Below are 20060 nucleotides of genomic sequence, written 5' to 3'. Positions count from 1 at the left end.
TCAGAAAAAACACCAGCGTTTATTTGCAAAAAGGGAAAACACTGGCAGACAATGTAAAACTTACACCCCAAGTTTATATACACTATATATAACATATATAAAAAATTTTATATACACGGAAGGAGCGGCCCTCGGCCCAACGCAGTTCTGCCCCGTCCGTTCCTTTGTTCGTTTGGAGCGGTGCGGACGGAGGGGAGCGGGGCCCCAAAACAGCAACGTCTCTGGCGGGGCCCAAAGTCGGGAAGGGCAGCGGGCGCCCGGTCTCTCCTCAGGCCGCCTGGCCAATAAATACCACCCGGGGCTCTGTGTGCGCGCGCGTGCGTGCCCGGGGCTGGGCTGCTGCCTTAGGAGGATCCCGGGGCGTCCCCCAGGCGGACGGCCCCAAAGAAGGTGGTGTGCTTGCTCATGTTGACGGAGATGTCGGCGTGGACCATCTTGACGGCGATCTTCTGCCGGGCGCGGAGGAGGCAGACGCCGGCCGTGTAGCAGGTGTTGAAGCTGGTCTTGCCCGTCTCCAGGCTGCGCGTGCACTGCAGGAAGGGCTGCTCGTCCACCACCACCTCGTAGCTGGCAAAGTCCGTGAAGTTGATGTAGTAGACCTGGCCGCGGGAGGAGTGAAGGAGGGAAGGAAGGAAGGAAAGTCAGTCACTTGCGGGGCTTCCCTCCAACTCTTCCTTGGAACCGAAGCAATGCAGGACTTTGTAGGGACGAGAGGGACTGTGGAAGTTTGGGGGGGGGGGGTGTTTACCATTAACGGGGAGGGCAGTGGCGACCCTGGGTGACCCTGCGCCCCTCAGGGCTGCTCTCTGGTCCCTGATGATGGACATTTGGGCTCTTCCCAGCCCCCTCCCCTTTGCAGCCCCCCCTTTCCCTGCAATGCAATGCAATGGATCGCCCACCCCTTTCCCCATATTGCAATGCAACGAAATGCAGTGCAATGCAACCCAGCGCCCCCCCCCCCGTTTCCCCGCAATGCAATGCAGCACAGTGCAACCCAGAAGGACGGACGGAGCGCCAGGCCGGAGACCGTACTCACTTCTACCTGACTATAGACGAAGTAGGTGCCGTCGACCAGCACCTCCAGCTCCCCGCTGCGGGCGTGCAGCTTGAAGACCCGGGGGTTCATGGCCACGCGGGACCAGTCGTTGAGGACCCCACCTGAAAGATCTCAGTATGAGAAAACGGCAGTCACTCAGTGATCGGCAGCGAGGGGGTCGAGGGGGGAGGGGGGAGGGGGTCGTGGGGGGGGATTCTTCTTACCATTCTTGACCTGGATGGCGGACCCTTGTCCCTGCAGGTGCACCACGGCCGGCTGCAAAGGAGAAGGGCAGCGGGTGAGGCTCAGGGCGCAGCAGAGGACCCCCCCCTCATGCCCGGGACAAAGGTCTTGTCATTCCCGCACAATGACTTTAACCCTTCGGTGGCTTTCAGTGACCACATGTTCAGAAAGTATAATAAACACATGGAGCTGCATTTCTAACCATCCTGCCCAACCCGCCTGCCTCACCTGGGCATCTCTGGGTCCCACTTTGTCTGTGGTGCCTGCAAAAAAAGGACACCATCACCATCATCATCATCATCATCCATCACTCAAAGGCCGCGTTGTTCCTCCTCCTCCTCCTCCTCCTCCACGGACTCCCTCACAGCTTGAGGCAGCCGGTCCTTTGAAGGACAAGTGTGGGGCGGGACTCTTGCCCCATGGACAAGGGCCTGCGCCCTGCTCACCTGTGGGGCCCTGCACGCCGGGGGGGCCCTGGAGGCCGGGGGGTCCGGGCGGGCCGGGGGGGCCCATGACGGTGGTGCCGGGGATGCCGGGGATGCCGGGGATGCCCGGGGGCCCTTGGGGGCCAGGGGGGCCGGGGGGCCCTTGTGGCCCTGGGGGGCCGGGGGGCCCCGCTCGTTTGCCTGCGGAAGGAAGGAAGCGAACATTTAGAGTTTCATAATATACAGTCAAAGGCCAGAATCACTAGGATGTTGTGGTGTGTTTTCCAACATGTTTTTGTGGGGTCCTGTGCTCCAACGGTGTTGCAGTGGGTTTAGTCTCCTCTTGAAAGAATACGCCCAGGTGCACTGGGGTGAAGACGCCAGGCATCTCTATGGTTCGGAGTACAAGAGTCAGCTGCCCCGAGTCCCGCTTCGGGGGTGAGGAGGGCAGGGCGTAAGGGCAGCACATAAACAAGAGTCTGGCCACTCAACGGGGGAGCAGGCAGAAGATAGCATGGTACATGTTACAACGGCTGTGAAGGTGGAATAAGGCTTCAACAGACTGAGAAGCCACTCTCGTTGTGTAATCACACCACTGCTGGGACCTCACTCTGTGAAGACTGTGTGTTGACCAGCCATGCACCGACCTCCACACATTAAAAAATAATCACGCACAGGCGTCTTCCAAGAAAAATACAACAGAGACAGAAGACCATCATCCTCGAACTACGAGGGATCGCCTAGGTAAGTAAGTAAGGAGTCTGGCCCTCGGCCATGCGCTCTGCGCCAGGACCCGGGAGCCCTCTTGCGCCCACTGCACTGTTCATGTGGGATTTGTGTATTGATAGTGTTTAAATGAAATTTGTGTCTTGCCTGTATTGCATACTGACTGCATCATCCAGAGTGTACTATAGTCTGGAAAGAGTGAATTGCTAAGAAGCTGTGATGTCCTTGATGTGTGGCTGGAACTGGGGAGTGTCCAGACACAAGTGTGTGTGCATTGCTGATTGCATCAGTTCAGTTCTGAGTTGAGTTGAGTGCTGTCTGCTGAGAGTGAGAGTCCTGTGTTCGTCCATTGTCTGCAAGTCTGTTTGTCTTGATTATTACTGAAGTCAGTAAAACTTTGTATATAGTTTTACTAACGTCTCTGGGTGTCACTTTGTTCTGCGTTCCACTGATTCCATCCAACTATGGCTGCGCTGCAATTACTCTGACATGCACTGCTTCAGTAAAAATACTTACGCCACCCCACCCTTCAGATTGCACCCTCTCTATCCGAAACCGGACTTGGCCAAATCAGGATGAGAAAAACAGCCCCAAGACTGACCTGGATGGAAACCAGCCACGGAGCCTCGAACTCACCTTTTTTCTTCTTAGTTGAGGTTGCGCCTAGAAAAAAAGAAAGAAAGAAAGGAAAAGAGCATCAGTTCCTCCGTCAGGAATGGTGGGAGCTGAAGTCCAAAATGCCCGGAGGGAGGGGGGGAGAGAGGGGGGGCCGAAGTTGGCCCAGGCCCGGCTTAGAAGGAGGAACCCAGATGCGAAGCCGCACGGGAAGAGGTTTCCAATCTGGACGCGTTCCCGCGCGCATCATCTGGGCCCCGGCTGTCGCTCCGTGTCGCCAGCGTTTCCCCCGTGAGACACTTTGACGGGACTGGTTTCTTGCAAGCCCTTTCGGGGGGGGGGGAGAAGGGGGGCACCTGGGACGCCCCTCTTCGGCTGCAGCAACCACGGCAACAACACCACACCGTGGGGGGGGGGGCTGACCCCCATTTCCCCGCCATCGGGGCCTTCGTTCCCTGCGTCAAGCCCTTCACCAAACGCCCGGCTAAAAGCCTCCTTGTCGGGGATCCCACTCTCAGCCTAAAGCCTTCAAAGTTATGAGACTTGTGTGTGTGTGTGTGTGTGTCTGTGTGTACATAACACCCTCTGGATAACGATGAAGCCGAGTGAAAGTACAAATAACTGCGGCAAGCCAAACACAAGTCGCGAGGGATGGAAGCCATTGCCTTCAAAGCCGGCACAGAAAGGGATGGCGGCCACATGGCGGGAGGACGAGGACGAGGAGGAGGCAGCCCGTGTCTGCCATGAGCCATTGTTGTTGTTGTTGTTGTTGCTGTTGCTGCTGCTGCTATTTATTTATACCCCACTTTTTCTCTCCAACAAGGAGATTCAAAGCGTCTTACATTAAAAGACGCTTTCAGAAGAGCCTAAAAACCTGACTCTTCATACAGGCCTTCGGCTAAAGATTGTCCATCCCCATAATAGGGTTGTTGTATGTCTTTCGGGCTGTGTGGCCATGTTCCAGAAGTATTCTCTCCTGACGTTTTGCCCACATCTATGGCAGGCAACCTCTGAGGATGCCTGCCATAGATGTGGGCGAAACGTCAGGAGAGAATACTTCTGGAACATGGCCACACAGCCCGAAAGACATACAACAACCCTGTCATCCCCATAATAATTTGTTCCTTGACCTTTCTGCACTGGTCGCACTTCTCCTGGTCATCTTGACACTAGCTCAGGGTTTCTCCCATCCCAAACTGACTCCAAACGAATTTACTGCACTTTATTTGCCATCTCGAATGTATTATTTATTATTTATTTACAGCATTTATATTCCGCCCTTCTTTCTCACCCCGAAGGGGACTCAGGGTGGATCACATTGCACACATAAAGGCAAACATTCAATGCCTTGACATAGAACAGAGACAGGCACCAGGCTGGCCTCGAACTCATGACCTCTTGGTCAGAGTGATTTGTTGCAGCTGGCTTGCTTTCCAGCCTGCGCCACAGCCCAGGCCTGAATGTACAACTGATAATGTGCACTTTAGCTTACCTATCACTGCAACCTCGCTGGTTTTAATTCTAAGTTTTATTAAGCGTGTTTTTATATTGTATGTTAATGTTCAGGTTTTATAATTGGTGTATGTTTTTGTTTATTGACGTACAGTAGAGTCTCACTTGTCCAACGTTCTGGATTATCCAACGCATTTTTGTAGTCAATGTTTTCAATATATTGTGATATTTTGGTGCTAATTTCATAAATACAGTAATTACTACATAGCATTACTGCGTATTGAACTACTTTTTCTGCCAAATTTGTTGTCTAACATGATGTTTTGGTGCTTCATTTGTAAAATCATTACCTAATTTGATGTTTAATAGGCTTTTCCTTAATCCCTCCTTATTATCAATGAATGGATATTTTCGCTCTTGCTGCCTTTCCCAAAGCAAAGGAAGGAGCAAAAAGTAATTTCCTTGATAGGTAAAGGTAAAGGTGTCCCCTGACGTTAAGTCCAGTCGTGTCTGACTCTAAGCCGAAGAGCCGGCGTTGTCCGTAGATACCTCCAAGGTCATGTGGCCACTGGCATGACTGCATGGAGCTCCGGTACCTTCCCGCCGGTCTACTCACATTTGCATGTTTTTGAAATGCTAGGTTGGCAGAAGCTGGAGCTAACAGCGGGCGCTCTCTCCGCTCCCCGGATTTGGACCTGGGACCTTTCGGTCTGCAAGTTCAGCAGCTCAGCTCCTGGCAGAGGAGGAGGATGCCAGCCACCACCACCACCACGGCTGCCACTGCCTGCCTGCCTGCCTGCCGCTCCTCCTCCTCCTCCTAATTGCCCTTCCTGAATGATACATCTGTCAGGGTTTCGAAACCTGCCATCACCCCCAGACACATCCGGCCTGCCTGCCTGCCTGCCTGCCTGCCTGCCTTCCTCAATGCAAGACGAGGAGGAAGAAGCCTAACCCTCCAGGCCTTTTGGGACTTGGAAGCAATGACGGCTGGCCAGGATGGGCGCCTGCGTGCCAAAGAGCTGCAATCAATATTCCTCCTATCCCAGACATGAACTTCAATTGTGATACTGCAGCAGAAAGGGCAAATACTATTATGCAGAAATATTTCTCATCTTCTGGACATGAGCTTCAATTGTGACACTGCAGCAGAAAGGGCAAATACTATTATGCAGCAATATTTCTCATGTTCCGGACATGAGCTTCAATTGTGATGCTGCGGCGGAAAGGACGAATACCATTATACGGTAATATTCTCATAACCATTATACAACAATATTCCTCATATTCCAGACATGAGTTTCAATTGTGATACTGCTGCAGAAAGGGCGAATATCATTACAGTAGAGTCTCACTTATCCAACACTCGCTTATCCAACGTTCTGGATTATCCAACGCATTTTTGTAGTCAATATTTTCAATACATCGTGATATTTTGGTGCTAAATTCGTAAATACAGTAATTACTACATAGCATTATTATGTATTGAACTACTTTTTCTGTCAAATTTGTTGTATAACATGATGTTTTGGTGCTTAATTTGTAAAATCATAACCTAATTTGAAGTTTAATAGGCTTTTCCTTAATCTCTCCTTATTATCCAACATATTCGCTTATCCAACGTTCTGCTGGCCCATTTACGTTGGATAAGTGAGACTCTACTGTATATGGTAATATTCTCATAACCATTATACAACAATATTCCTCATATTCCAGACATGAGCTTCAATTGTGATACTGCTGCAGAAAGGGCAAATACTATTATGCAGAAATATTTCTCATATTCCGGACATGAGCTTCAATTGTGACACTGCAGCAGAAAGGGCAAATACTATTATGCAGCAATATTTCTCATGTTCTGGACATGAACTTCAATTGTGATGCTGTGGCAGAAAGGGCAAATACCATTATAACAATATTCCTCATATTCCAGACATGAGCTTCAACTGTGACGCTGCGGCAGAAAGGGCAAATACCATTATAACAATATTCCTCATATTCCAGACATGAGCTTCAACTGTGACGCTGCGGCAGAAAGGGCAAATACCATTATAGCCACAATCTTCCCCATAACCATTATGAACATGTATTTCTCCTATTCCAGACGTGCGCTTCTCCCAGCTTCAGGAGAGCAACCTCTGCAACCGGGTCCCTAAACGTGTAGAAGTGACAAGTGGAGCAGGAGGGAGGGAGGAGAAAAAGAAGAAGAAAAAGGCAGGAGGAAAACCTCAGACGTGCAACTAATTACAAAATTACTCAAATACTTGTCCGCCTCGGCCTGAACTTGCCTGACACTTGGCAGCGGCGGGCGGCGGTTGAGCAACACTTTCAGGTGAAAGGAGCAGCGGCACGCAGAGCGGCCGAGAGAGAGAGAGAGAGAGAGAGAGGGGGGGGGAGAGGAGGGAGAGGCGCATACATGAGGCTTTTCCCCTTTTAGGAGCATAACGTAGATGCCACGAATGCGGCATCTCCACTTGGCAAGGGACAGCGGCCTATCGGCTCTGGTTGGTCTCCTAACCCGATTTCCAGGCCAAGCCCTTTGCAGGCGTTTAGGACCTTGGGTTGAACATGGTGCGCAATGTTATCCATAGCATTGGGTGGCTGTGAGTTTTCCGGGCTGCCTGGCCATGTTCCAGAAGCATTCTCTCCTGACGCCTTCTATTTCCTCTCCTTCTTCTTTTTCTTATGCTATTCCTATTATTTCTTCCACTTCTCCCTCTTCTTCTACAAGCTCTCCTACCATTTATTCTATTTCTACTTCTTCCGCTTCTCCTTCTACCTCTTCATCTTCTATTTCTTCAACTTCTACTTTTTCCTCTTCCTCTTCTACTTCCTCTTCCTTCTTCTTCTAGTACTTCTTCTTCTGCTTCCTTTTCTCCTTTTCCCTCTCCTTCTACTTCTTTGTCCTCTTCTTCGTCCTCTTCTCCTTCATCATCTCCTTCTACTATTTCCATTACTTCTTCTCCTACCTCTTCCTCTTCCACTATTACTTCTACTTCTTTGATTTCTACTTCATCATCATCTTCTTCTTCTTCTCCTTCTATCTCTTCTTTGTCCTCTTCTACTACCACTTCTACTTCTATTACTTTTTCTTCTTCTTATACTATTTCTGTTACTGCCTCTCCTTCTTCTTCCCCTTCTTCTTCCTTCTACATCGCCCTCTTATTCTATCTCTTCTTCTTCCTCTTCTTCTCCTTCTACTTCTTCGATCTCTATTTCTTCATTATCATCTTCTTATACTATTTCTATTACTTCTTCTCCTTCTTCTCCCTCTTCTACATCTCCCTCTTCTTCTATCTCTTCTTCTTCTTCTTCTTCTCCTTCTAGCTCTTCTTTGTCCTTTTCTACTACTACTACTTCTACTTCTATTACTTTTTCTTCTTCTTATACTATTTCTATTACTTCTCCTGACCCTTCCTCTCCCTGTCTGTCCCGGGACGAGGCGTCTGCCTCACTGGGCTCCTCCTTTGCCTCCACTTCCTCCACCAAGGGACCGACCGACCGACCGAGGGACGTCCCATCCCGTCCCGTTCCTTTGCGACAGGTTGCAGCTTGCAAGTGCAAAGGGCTCATTTCTCTCAGCAGTTGCTGCTCCGGCAGCTCCTCTTTCTTCACCTCTGAGTAACGAGCGAAATATGAAGTTAAAAAGCTGCTGACAGAAGTATTAGTCATTGGAGATGGGGCAAAAAAAAAAGGAGAGAGAGAAGGGTTTGTTTGCTGGGAGCCAAAAGACAATGAGGGTTTGCAAGCGACCGGAGTCGACGAGTGAGTAAACAAACATGTGCAAGCGACAGGCAGCATCGCGGCAGCACAACCAGGCACCGGATGGGATGCCAGAACGCCATCACAATGCGTGGCAGCTTGGCGTGGACCTGCATCCCTATCATAATAACAACAACAACAATAATACTAACAAAGGAGGAGAGGCCTGCCATGCCTCCACCCCGAGCTCGCTTCTGGCCCCGGGGGCGAGGAACGGCAATCCAGGCAACAATCTGTGTTTCTGACGGAGCTGACAGACGTTGCCGCAGCTTTAACATATGCAGACTAATAGGTTCAAACCAAACACCCAGAGGCGTCTTGGCTGCGACGGCAGAGTTTATTTTTAAGCAGCTCAGCTCCCTGTTGCTCTCAAACACACACATGCACACGCGCGCACACACTGGAACAGGCAGCTGCGTTCCCACTGGGATGGAGTCGGGTTCGGAAGAAAGCCCTCCTGACTTTGCCGCTCACTGCCATCAGGATCCTCAGGCTGGGAGGGGCCCCAAAGGCCATCCAGTCCAACCCACTTTGGCCAGGAAGGACACCATCCAAGCACTCCCAACCAGTGGCCATCCTGTTTATAGAGTCACTGGTTCTCAGAGTTGGAAGAGACCCCAAAGCCAGGAACAGCACAACCCAATCCCTCCTGACAGATAGCCATACAGCCTCTGTTTAATAATAATAATAATAATAATAATAATAATAATAATAATACAGTAGATTCTTACTTATCCAAGCCTCGCTTATCCAAGCCTCTGGATTATCCAAGCCATTTTTGTAGTCAATGTTTTCAATATATCGTGATATTTTGCTGCTAAATTCGTAAATACAATAACTAAAACATAACATTACTGTGTATTGAACTACTTTTTCTGTCAAATTTGTTGTATAACATGACGTTTTGGTGCTTAATTTGTAAAATCATAACCTAATTTGATGTTTAATATGCTTTTCCTTAATCCCTCCTTATTATCCAACATATTCGCTTATCCAAGCTTCTGCCGGCCCATTTAGCTTGGATAAGTGAGACTCTACTGTATATATATATATATATATATATATATACACACACACACACATATATGTATATACACACACCAATCTGGCCAAGTGAACCCCATGATAGGGTTGCCTTATCGTCACCATATGTTGACAACTCGAATACACGCAGCAACAACAACAACAGCAGCAGCAAACCAGACATCGTGGCCTTTCGTATCTTCAAAAGTCTCTTGGAAATGACAACTGTATCAATAATGACAATGGGAGGAAGAAATAGGAAGGCAAGGGCTGCACGGGACTCACCCTCGGCCCCTTCGCTGGCTTTGCTCCGCTTGTTCCTCCGGACGCGGTGGTGGAGGCGGATGCTGCTCTCCTCTCGGGAAACGGGCAGCGCGGGATCCTCCGGGAAGAGCAGGCTGCGCAGGGCCACCTGAAGAGAGACAGAGAGAGGGGACGGATGGGCAGCCGGACCACAGAAGGAAGGAAGGAAGGAAGGAAGGAAGGAAGGAAGGAAGGAAGGAAGGAAGGAAGGAAGGACCCCCCTCAGAGGTGACCCACAGGTAAGCCACACCTGCGCAGGTCCCTCTCAGTAGTGTGGAGTTAAGCCTTCCAGCGATTAAGGCTGCAATTAAGGGCTGATGCCGCCCAACAGAGAACGTCTAATCGGTTCACTCAGAGGATGGCCAATAGGTAAGAGCCATTGGGAGAGTGGCATAAATAGCTGGAGGTGGCAGTTGCTGGAAGCAACGTCATGAAACTGCTACAGCCCAAATCTTTGTCGGTGAACTCTTGGACTACAACGGGAATTGGTGAGATTGTGTCATGATCACTCATGCCATGCAACTATTAGCTCCCTGGTCCTGACATAGAGCACATGGCCGATGGCCGAAAGGGAGGACAGGATGCTGCAAGGACACATGAACTGGCCATAAAAGTCAATGGCCTTGCTGTGGTAGAGGGTGGGTTCTGGTATGTGGGAAAGGGCAGACACCAGGCAGCAGAGGTTTGGGGTGACTGATGACATTGCAGCTAGGCCCTATATAGATGGGCAGTAGTGCGAGACTCTTGTATTCCGAAAAATAGAGATGTCTGGTATCTTCAGCCCCTGTGCATCTGGGCATATTCTTTCAAGAGAAGACTAAACCTATAGCAACACAGTTGAAGCAAAGGACCCTAAGAGATTGCTTGGCTCTGACCCTTGGAAAGAACCCTGGACTATCTGTATGCTTTGCCCTTGTCGGACTGATTGCTGTATATGACTATGGACTGTCTATGACTATGAAACGGTGAGTAGCTGGATTGACAGATTCTGTGCCAGGATCCTTGAGGGGCTGATGGAGAGCACGGACCCCCCTCCCAACCAGCATCCCTTTGGGGCCTCAAGGCTGCGGGTCAGAAAGAGTCCTTTCGGGGAGATGGTGGCGGGATATAAGAATAAAGTTGTTATTATTATTATTATTATTATTATTATTATTATTATTATTATTATATTGTATGACACAGCAAACAAGATAGATATGCTGGATTTCGTTTCACAACATCACCAGTCGAACACTTCCCAAGTGTCTAGGACTGTGTGATGTATTTTTGGATGATGCGTGCAGATCCCAGTTAGGTGGCCTTTTGCAGCTGGCAGATCGTAATTTTGTCAATGTCTATTGTTTCCAAAGGCCGGCTGAGATCTTTTGGCACGGCACCCAGTGTGCCCATCACCACTGGGACCACCTGCACTGGTTTCTGCCAGAGTCTTTGAAGTTCAATCTTGAGGTCCTGATAGTGGCTGAGTTTTTCCTGTTGTTTTTCATCAATGCGACTGTCACCTGGGATGGCAACATCAATGATCCAAACCTTTTTCTTTCCCACAACTGTGATGTCTGGTGTGTTGTGTTCCAGAAATTTGTCAGTCTGGATTCGGAAGTCCCACAGTATCTTTGCGTGCTCATTTTCCAATACTTTTGCAGGTTTGCAGCAGTTCTTTGCTGCTGGGAGGTGGTACTTGAGGCATAAGTTCCAATGAATCATTTGGGCCACATAGTTGTGCCTCTGTTTGTAGTCAGTCTGTGCAATTTTCTTACAGCAGCTGAGGATGTGATCAATGGTTTTGTCGGTTTCCTTGCACAGTCTGCATTTTGGGTCATTATTATTATTCTTAACAGAGAGCCAGGGCTGGGGACTCCTCTTGGGGTCCCCTTCAGAGGCTTGTCTCCTTGTGGAGAGAAAGTTGGGGTGCAAATAAGCACAATAATAAATATAATAATACTATATTGTTAGGCGCCCTCCTTGGCTCCCGTCCATTCTTGGCCTCCCCTCCATGGGTCCCTTCAGGGTCGCCAAATAGCGCTTTGGGGCTCCCCGCTTCCATTCCAAAGGCCTGGCGACGCTCCAGTTGGAAAGAATTAAAGCAACCCCAACTGAACGCAGCCGTTTGGCAACGGCCTTTTATTTGGGATCACAGGGATTACGACTTGGTGCATTGGATTACAGCAGCGCAGTCTCGAGACCGACCCACGGCTGCAGGTGCTGAAGCGAGGCTAAGGTTTCAAGCAGGGATACCTCAGCGCCGAGGAATGCGCGATCCCCCCCGGGAGGCCACTCCACCCCAGGTTCGCCCTCCTCCTCCTGCAGCCGGAGAGAAGGAAGCCTTTGCCATAAAGCGGGGACCCCGGTTCTGCCCCGATAAAGGAGCCCCGGAGCTCCTGTCAAGGGGCACAAGCTTCATAGAAACACTTATTGCGCCTATTTGGGGACCTCACCTCTCATTCAGTGGCCATAGCATTCAATGCTATGCTATACTGGGATTTGCAGTTTGCTGAGGATAATATGTTTGTCAATATTTTAATGAATATATTTTGGAATATTTTAGGAGTATTTTAATGTTGATTTTTGCAAATATTTTATGATTGCTTCCTGCAAATATTTTTGAATATTTTTGTGAATATTTCTGCAAATGTTTTTATGATTCTTTGACTGTTATTATTGTTGTTGTTGTTGCTTGTACCTTTCTTCCTATCCCTCCTTTCTTGGGTTCCCATTTCGGGCCGGATGCCTCCCTCCCCCCCTCCCTCTGTGCAGCCCAGCTGGGCCACAGCTGTCCTCGTTCAGGGGCAATTTTGCATCACAACAAGCCAATTTGGGGGGGGGGGAGAGAAAACCATTGCCAGTTTGTTTGGTTTTTTTTTTCCGTGTCAGGAGCGACTTGAGAAACTGCAAGTCGCTTCTGGTGTGAGAGAATTGGCCGTCTGCGAGGACGTTGCCCAGGGGACACTGCCCGGATGTTTTGATGTTTTTACCATCCTTGTGGGAGGCTTCTCTCATGTCCCCGCATGGAGCTGGAGCTGAGAGAGGGAGCTCATCCGTGCTCTCCCCAGGTGGGATTCGAACCTGGCAGCCTTAATAATAAAATAATAATAATAAACTTAATTTTTATATCCCGCCCCATCTCCCCGAAGGGACTCGGGGCGGCTCACAAAGGGACAAGCCCGAACAACAACAACATATTTAACATAAACTTAAAACACTCCAACAATACACAAAATAAAATAATGGACAAATACATTAAAATCCAAGCCTTCAGGTCAGCAACCCAACCTTCAAGTCACATTGCCATTGCCAGTAAAAACTTGGTTTGTGATAAAATGAAAAAACCCATTAGAGTCGAGGCGGCTGCTACTGGTTTTGGACCTGAGCCCCTCTTCCAAACCCCAAAGAGAGGCAAACGGCGCAGCTGCACAGGGAGGCCCCCTTGGCATTTATTATTGAGCAGAGCCTGGATGGCCATCTGTTGGAGGTGCTTTGATGGTGCCTTCCTCCGTGGAAGAGGGGGGTAGGACTAGATGCCCTTTGGAGGCCCCTCCCAACCCTCCTATGAGTTTGTGCTGCAGGGACAAAGGAGCGCTCCTCCTCCTCCTCCTCCTCCTCCTCGGGCCTTGCAGAGGCAGGATCCCCAGCGGCAACGTGTCCCAACAACACAACGTCTCCTCCCTCCGGGCCTTGTTTTCCATCACCTGACGGTTGGTTGCTTGACACATTCCTCCCGGCCTGACTCACTCACCGCCTTGTGCAACCGGGACCCGGTCCCTGCCCTCCCCTCCCAGAGCAAGCAAGCAAGCCTTTCTGCAGACAGACGGAGGGACGGAGGGGGCTCTTGAGACCCACCAGACGGTCCCAACCACTGGCTGCAGGGAAACTGGGGGACCCCCTGCTGCATAGAGTTGGGAGCCTGCTTCCCTGGAGGCCATCAATGATCCAAACGTTTTTCTTTTCCACAACTGTGATGTCTGGTGTGTTGTGTTCCAGAACTTTGTCAGTCTGGATCCGGAAGTCCCACAGTATCTTTGCGTGCTCATTTTCCAATACTTTTGCAGGTTTGTGATCCCACCAGTTCTTTGCTGCTGGAAGGTGGTACTTGAGGCATAAGTTCCAATGAATCATTTGGGCCACATAGTTGTGCCTCTGTTTGTAGTCTGTCTGTGCGATTTTCTTACAGCAGTTGAGGATATGATCAATGGTTTCGTCGGTTTCCTTGCACAGTCTGCATTTTGGGTCATCAGCTGATTTTTCGATCTTGGCCTGAATGGCCTTTGTCCTGATGTGTTGCTCCTGGGCTGCAAGGATCAGGCCTTCTGTCTCCTTCTTCAGGATCCCATTCGTGAGCAAGAGCCAGGTCTTCTCCTTATCAGCTTTTCCTTCAATTTTGTCAAGGAACTTTCCATGCAAGGTTTTGTTGTGCCAGCTGTCAGCTCTAGTTTGTAGTGCGATATACAATTATTATTACTGTTATTATTATTATTATTATCACTATCAGTATCATTATGATTATTATTATTTGCAGCTGGAGGTGATGCCAGGGCCTGCCCATGTGCCCTCACCCCGACTGGGCCGCAGACGGGCTTTGCAGGCAGGCCTTCCTCCTCCTCCTCCTCCCCACAGCGGTCCTTTCTGCAACCAAAGAACAATGAGCCGCGGAATGATTTATGACTCCGAGAGAGAGCGGGTTGCCGTTCTTCCCTCCCTCCCTCTCTCTCTCTGCCTCTCGTAACACAGACTGAACAAATTTGTTCCACCTGTTCAGCTATGCGCCCACTGGCTTTTTTGTGGTTTATGCTGGAGTTTTTTTCAACCCAACCTCAAAGAGCCTGAACTTCGCACCGAAAACAACGTTTGCATCATTCCTGCCTCATGCGCCTAATGAGAAGCAGGAGCCCGTTGCATGCGCCAAAGCGCTGCCTGCCAGGGATCTCCGCTCAAAGCGGAGGCAGAGGCCGGCGAGGACTCCCAGCCCAGGATCCCACAGCCCTGTCTCTCCATCACCCCACGAATGTCTATGAGGCTGGAAGGCCATCTGGCAGGAGGGCTCCAAGTCTGATTTCCCTGCCTGGCAGAAGGGGGTTGGGCTTTGATGGCCCTCCTTGGGGCCCCTTCCAACTCTAGGAATCTACAGCCCTATTTCTCCATCATCTCTAGGATATTTATTATTATATTATATTATTATGAAGCAGAGGTTGCCTGGCCATCTGTCGGGAAGGCTTGGATGGTGTCCGTCCTAGTAGAAGGGGGTTGGGCTTTGATGGCCCTCCTTGGGGCCCCTTCCAACTCTAGGAATCTACAGCCCTATTTCTCCATTAAGTTTAGGATATTATTATTATTATTATTATTATTATCATGAAGCAAAAGCTGGATGGCCATCTGTCAGTAAGACTTGGATGGTGTCCTTCCTGGTAGAAAGAAGGGCTTTGGACTTTGATGGCTCTCTTTGGGGATATTATTATTATTATTATCATGATGCAGGGGTCAGATGGCCATCTGTTGGGAGGGATCAGATAGTATCCTTCCTGGAAGAAGGGGGTTGGGCTTAGATGGCCCTTTTTGGGGTCCCTTCCAACCATAGGATTCTACAGCCCTATTTCTCCATTAATCCACTAATGTCTATGAGACCAGACGGCCATCTGTCAGGAGGGATCGGATGGTGTCCTTCCTGGAAGAAGGGGGGTTGGGCTTAGATGGCCCTCTTTGGGGTCCCTTCAAAGCCTTTGATTCTAGGCTCCTCTAGCCCTGTTTCTCCATTAACCTGCCAATGTCTATGAGGCTGGATGGCCATCTGTCGGGAGGGATCAGACAGCATCCTGGACTACACAAGTCTCATCTATTAGATACGTAGTGGACAGAGAAGACTCAGGGAAGCCTCTCTACATCCCACGCATGCCTAGATAGTCCTTTGCTGGTTTCTCTCTTGTGTCCTGTCTACATCCAGCCCTTCACCTTGTTGTTTTAGCAACGTGATCCTTCAGGGATGAGGCAACTTCCTCTATCTAGACTGGAATGTTAACTGCCCCAAAGAAGGCTCGGGCCATGCGGCCGTAGCCATATCTCTCTTCTTTGTCCTCCCACCAAGAAGGACACCCTTTGCCACTCTCCTAGGCAAAATGTAGCTATTTAGATATTCTTTGTTATTTTTCACCTGCTTACCTTCCTCAGTGCTAGTTTAGACAGCTAGTTAGCTCCCAAACCTTTTCTATCCACAATGGATTTCCTTTTACCTCAATAAATGCTTTTTGAATTTTTAAGGAGACTTTGCAATCCTTTGCCATCCTAAGAAAGGAAGGCTTCCCTAAACTCACCTCACGTACGTTTCTGCTGCTTGTGAAGTGCTTCGGCCACTCTGTTTTAGGGAATCCTATGTTTTAGGGAATCTCCCTCAGAAAGAGGGTTGTTTTTGAGTCTAACCGCTCATAGATTATATTGCTTTTTTGACTTTGTGTTGTACTGTACGTTATGATTTATTGTATTGTTTAATTGTATTATGATATGTTGTTTTTATATTTTGCTATATTGTATTGTCCTGGGCATGGCCCCATGTAAGCCGCCCCAAGTCCCTGTTGGGGAGATGGTGGTGGGGTATAAATAAAGTTTTATTATTATTATTATAGATTCCCAACAGTCTGCTTTCCTAAGAGAAAGGTAAGTCATTCCTCCTGGATCCGGCTCAGGTGTTGGCAGGGGCCGCGACTCCTGCGCAGGTGTGCACGAGCCCGTCCAAGGCCTGAGAGAGAGAGAGAGAGAGAGAGAGAGAGGCACTCCACTCGCTTGCTCGCAAGATGCACACAATATGCATATCGGGGCTGCTCACTCGGGATTACCTCACCAGGAGCCAAAAAAAGAGGGGAGAAGACAAGAAATTAAGAGGCTGGCTGACAGACGGGAGAGACTGGAGGCTGTATGTAGTAACCCAGTCAATCAAACTGTCAAGCATAATTAATTTATTAAAATCCATGTCTCCCTGACACACACACACACACTCACACTCACACCTAGAACCCCGTCCTGCCTTTTGCAACCAGGACTCTCTCTCTGGTCTCAAAGACACCTTTGTCCCTCAGGTCAAGCCATCACAGGACCCCAGGGGTGGAAGGGACTCCTAAAGGCCATCCAGCCCACCCCCCATTCCGCCAGGAAAGACACCATCAAACACTCCCAGCAGATGGCCATCCAGTCTGCCATAGAACAATATTGGAAGGGACCTCCAGAGGCCGTCCAGTCCAATCCCCTTCTGTCAGGCAAGAAGGTGGAATTGCTATTACTGTAGAGTCTCACTTATCCAACACTCACTTATCCAACGTTCTGGATTATCCAACGCATTTTTGTAGTCAATGTTTTCAATACATCGTGATATTTTGCTGCTAAATTCATAAATACAGTAATTACTACATAGCATTACTGCATATTGAACTACTTTTTCTGCCAAATTTGTTGTCTAACATAATGTTTTGGTGCTTAATTTGTAAAATCCTAACCTAATTTGATGTTTAATAGGCTTTTACTTAATCTCTCCTTATTATCCAACATATTCGCTTATCCAACGTTCTGCCGGCCCGTTTACGTTGGATAAGTGAGACGCTACTGTATTATTGATTATTATCAGTATTAGATTCCTATACTTCGAAGGGACTACAGAAGGGAGATCCAGTCCCATCCCCTTCTTGTCACGCGGGAGGACACAACTCAAGCTCTCCCGACAGATGGCCATCCAGTCTGTCATAGAATCATAGGATAATGTTGGAAGGGACGCTGAAGGCATCCAGCTCAACCCCTTTGGTCAGGAAGGACACCATTGAAGCCCTCCCAGCAGATGGTCATAGAATCATAATTTTGGAAGGGACCGCCAGAGGCCACCCAGCCCAACCCCCTTCTGCCAGGAAGGGCACCATGAAAGCATCCAAACAGATGGCCATCGCTCTTATAGAACAGTACTGGGAGCCCTCCAGGCCTTCCGTCCACGGTCCCTGACGGGCAAGCCCAGGCTCCAACCGGCGTGGCTTCCGGTCCGGCCAAGCGCAAGGGCCTTCCTCGCACGGAAGCGACACAAGCGGCCCTGAGTCAGAGGGATGGAAAAACACACACTTGTCTCGTTCTGCCTCCGCCAGGTTGGGCCCCGCTCGGGGCCGTTGTTTTTCCTCTCCGCATTGTTTATAGACGATGTGGAAACACAAAACAGCTGGCAAGAAGTCAGCCTGATCCCAGAGCTGATTCCCTGGATGGCGGCCACGGCCCCAGTTAGGGCCTGCCTGCCTGCCAAGGAGAAAGAAGGCAGGAAGGAAGGAAGGAGGAAGGAAGCGCTGAACTTCTCGCCTCCACTCCTCCCTCCCTCCCTTCATCCAGGCCCGGCCTGGCCTCTCTTCCATCCTTCCTCCCCTGGGAAGAGACGCCTGCCCGCCTGCAAAGGGCGCGACGACCCTGCCAGGTGGGACAAGGGCCTTCTGCACTTTAGTAAGTGTACGCCTTAATAGGTGCATTCATGGAATTGATCAGCTATTATATATTAATATAATATGATTCATATTAATCCGGGGAGTGGGGCGAGCTCCCGCTGTTAGCCCCAGCTTCTGCCAAGCTAGCAGTTCGGAAGCATGCAAATGTGAGCAGATCAATAGGTACCCGCTCGGGCAGGAAGGTAACAGACATGACCTTGGAGGCGTCTGCGGACAACGCCGGCTCTTCAGCTTAGAAATGGAGAGGAGCCCCAACCCCCAGAGTCGGACTTGAGGATGCTTAACACCAAGGGGGAAACCTTTTCCTTTACCTAATAAGATGCATTATATGTCATGGCAGCTCCCTCTCCTGTCATCATGGCAACTATTTATTATTATGATTACTATTATTATATGCAGTAGAGTCTCACTTATCCAACATTCTGGATTATCCAAGGCATTTCTGTAGTCAATGTTTTCAATACATCGTGATATTTTGGTGATAAATTCGTAAATACAATAATTACTACATAGCATTACTGCATATTGAACTACTTTTTCTGTCAAATTTGTTGTATAACATGATGTTTTGGTGTTTATTTGTAAAATCATAACCTAATTTGACATTTAACAGGCTTTTCCTTAATCCCTCCTTATTATCCAACATATTCGCTTATCCAACATTCTGCCGGCCCATTTAATAATAATAATAATAATAATAATAATAATAATAATAACTTTATTTTTATACCCCACCCCATCTCCCCAATGGGGACTCGGAGCGGCTTACATGGGGACCAAGCCCGAAAACATACAACAATAAAATGATAAAACAATTATACCAACAATAAAACATCAATATCAATAAAACCATCATAGTAATCAACATATAGCGTAAAATATTAAAAGCAGGAGAGTAAAGCAAGGATCTGGGCCAAAGTGCAAAGTTTATGTTGGATAAGTGAGACTCTACTGTATTACCATTTATTATATATTGATATGATTCATTATATATTATGGCAGCTCCCCTCCTCCCATTATTATTATTATTATTATTATTATTATTATTATATTAATATGTAATATATTTCCGTGAACCATGACTGATGCTCCGCCCTAACAGGTGCAGCCCCGAGTGATGACCAAGGGGAGGGGTCACGTGCCCCTCCGGCCCCGCCCCCTCCCCTTACCTGCTCCCTCTGCGGGGCGGTGGGCGTGTCTTCGAGGGGGCGTGGCCTCCCCGCCTCGGCCTGGAGCGCGGCGGCGGCGGCGGGCTGGTGGATCTCCCGGGCGGCGCCCCCTGCCGGCCTGTCCCGGCGGCGCAGCTCAGCGCGCAGCTCGAGGTAGCACCCGAGGGTGAGGAGGTGGAGCGAGAGCGAGAGCGCGAAGAAGGCCCCGAGGGCGCGCCACACGGCCGACAGGGGAGGGGGAGGGGGGGGGAGGAGGGAGGGGAGGGGGCTCCGAGCCCATCGCGCTACCAGGCCCGCCGCATCCTCCTCCCGCCCGCCCGCCCGCCTTCCTCCCGGCGTGCCTGCCTGCCTGCCTTCTGGCTTGGAAGCCTCTCGGCGGCAGGAGGGAGCCCCGGGGGCGTGGCCGGGCCTCGAGGGGGCGGGGTCAAGCGAAGGAGGGAGGCCTCTTCTCCAGCAGGGAGTCGCTGGGGGAGGAGCCAAGCCAGAAGGGGGCGGGGCGGGGGCGGGGCTTGCCGCAAAAGAGGGCTCGCGCTCTCGCTCGACGGAAGCCCCGCCTTCCTGAGTTCCCTCCTGACGCCTCTGGGAGCCGTCCAGGGTCCTGACGCTCCTGGCGCCCCGGATACGGAATAGATAGACATAAGTAAAGTGTATACGGATACGTCATATATAGTATATTAGTATACATAGTAAAAGTGCATATATATATATATGTATATATATATACACACACACACACATGCATACACACACCTACGGGTTGGACGGGATGGCCCTCTTTCTCGGGCCTGAGGCTTTCATGGCTCCCTTGATTTCTCCATGTCTAAGCGGCGGGAGGGAGGGAGGGAGGGAGGGAGGGAGGGAGGGA

General features: G+C 49.7%; 1 protein-coding gene across 1 annotated transcript; it reads right to left on the bottom strand.

Moving 5' to 3' along the window:
• Positions 1-19993, bottom strand: eda (ectodysplasin A). Its single transcript, XM_062964008.1, has 9 exons — positions 19950-19993; positions 19196-19802; positions 9565-9691; positions 3067-3093; positions 1726-1905; positions 1508-1542; positions 1261-1312; positions 1037-1167; positions 1-599 (listed from the first exon to the last, which is right to left on the bottom strand). Exons 1-9 carry the CDS (start codon positions 19991-19993, stop codon positions 345-347), a joined length of 1458 nt encoding a protein of 485 aa, XP_062820078.1. The 3' UTR covers positions 1-344.
• Between the last annotated feature and the right edge of the window lie 67 nt (positions 19994-20060).

Source organism: Anolis carolinensis, unplaced genomic scaffold, assembly GCF_035594765.1.
Source record: "Anolis carolinensis isolate JA03-04 unplaced genomic scaffold, rAnoCar3.1.pri scaffold_12, whole genome shotgun sequence".
NCBI classification, from domain to species: Eukaryota; Metazoa; Chordata; class Lepidosauria; order Squamata; family Dactyloidae; genus Anolis; species Anolis carolinensis.
The sequence above is the reverse complement of the archived record's forward strand: the minus strand, read 5'-3'. Positions and strand labels throughout refer to the sequence as shown.

Coding starts and splice junctions, on each gene's coding strand:
- eda (XM_062964008.1), bottom strand. CDS start 19,993: ATGAAAGCCTCAGGCCCGAGAAAGAGGGCCATCCCGTCCAACCC. Junction 19,803..19,949: donor AGGGCCATCCCGTCCAACCC/GTAGGTGTGTGT, acceptor CCGGGGCGCCAG/GAGCGTCAGGACCCTGGACG. Junction 600..1,036: donor TCGTCTATAGTCAGGTAGAA/GTGAGTACGGTC, acceptor TCCCGCGGCCAG/GTCTACTACATCAACTTCAC.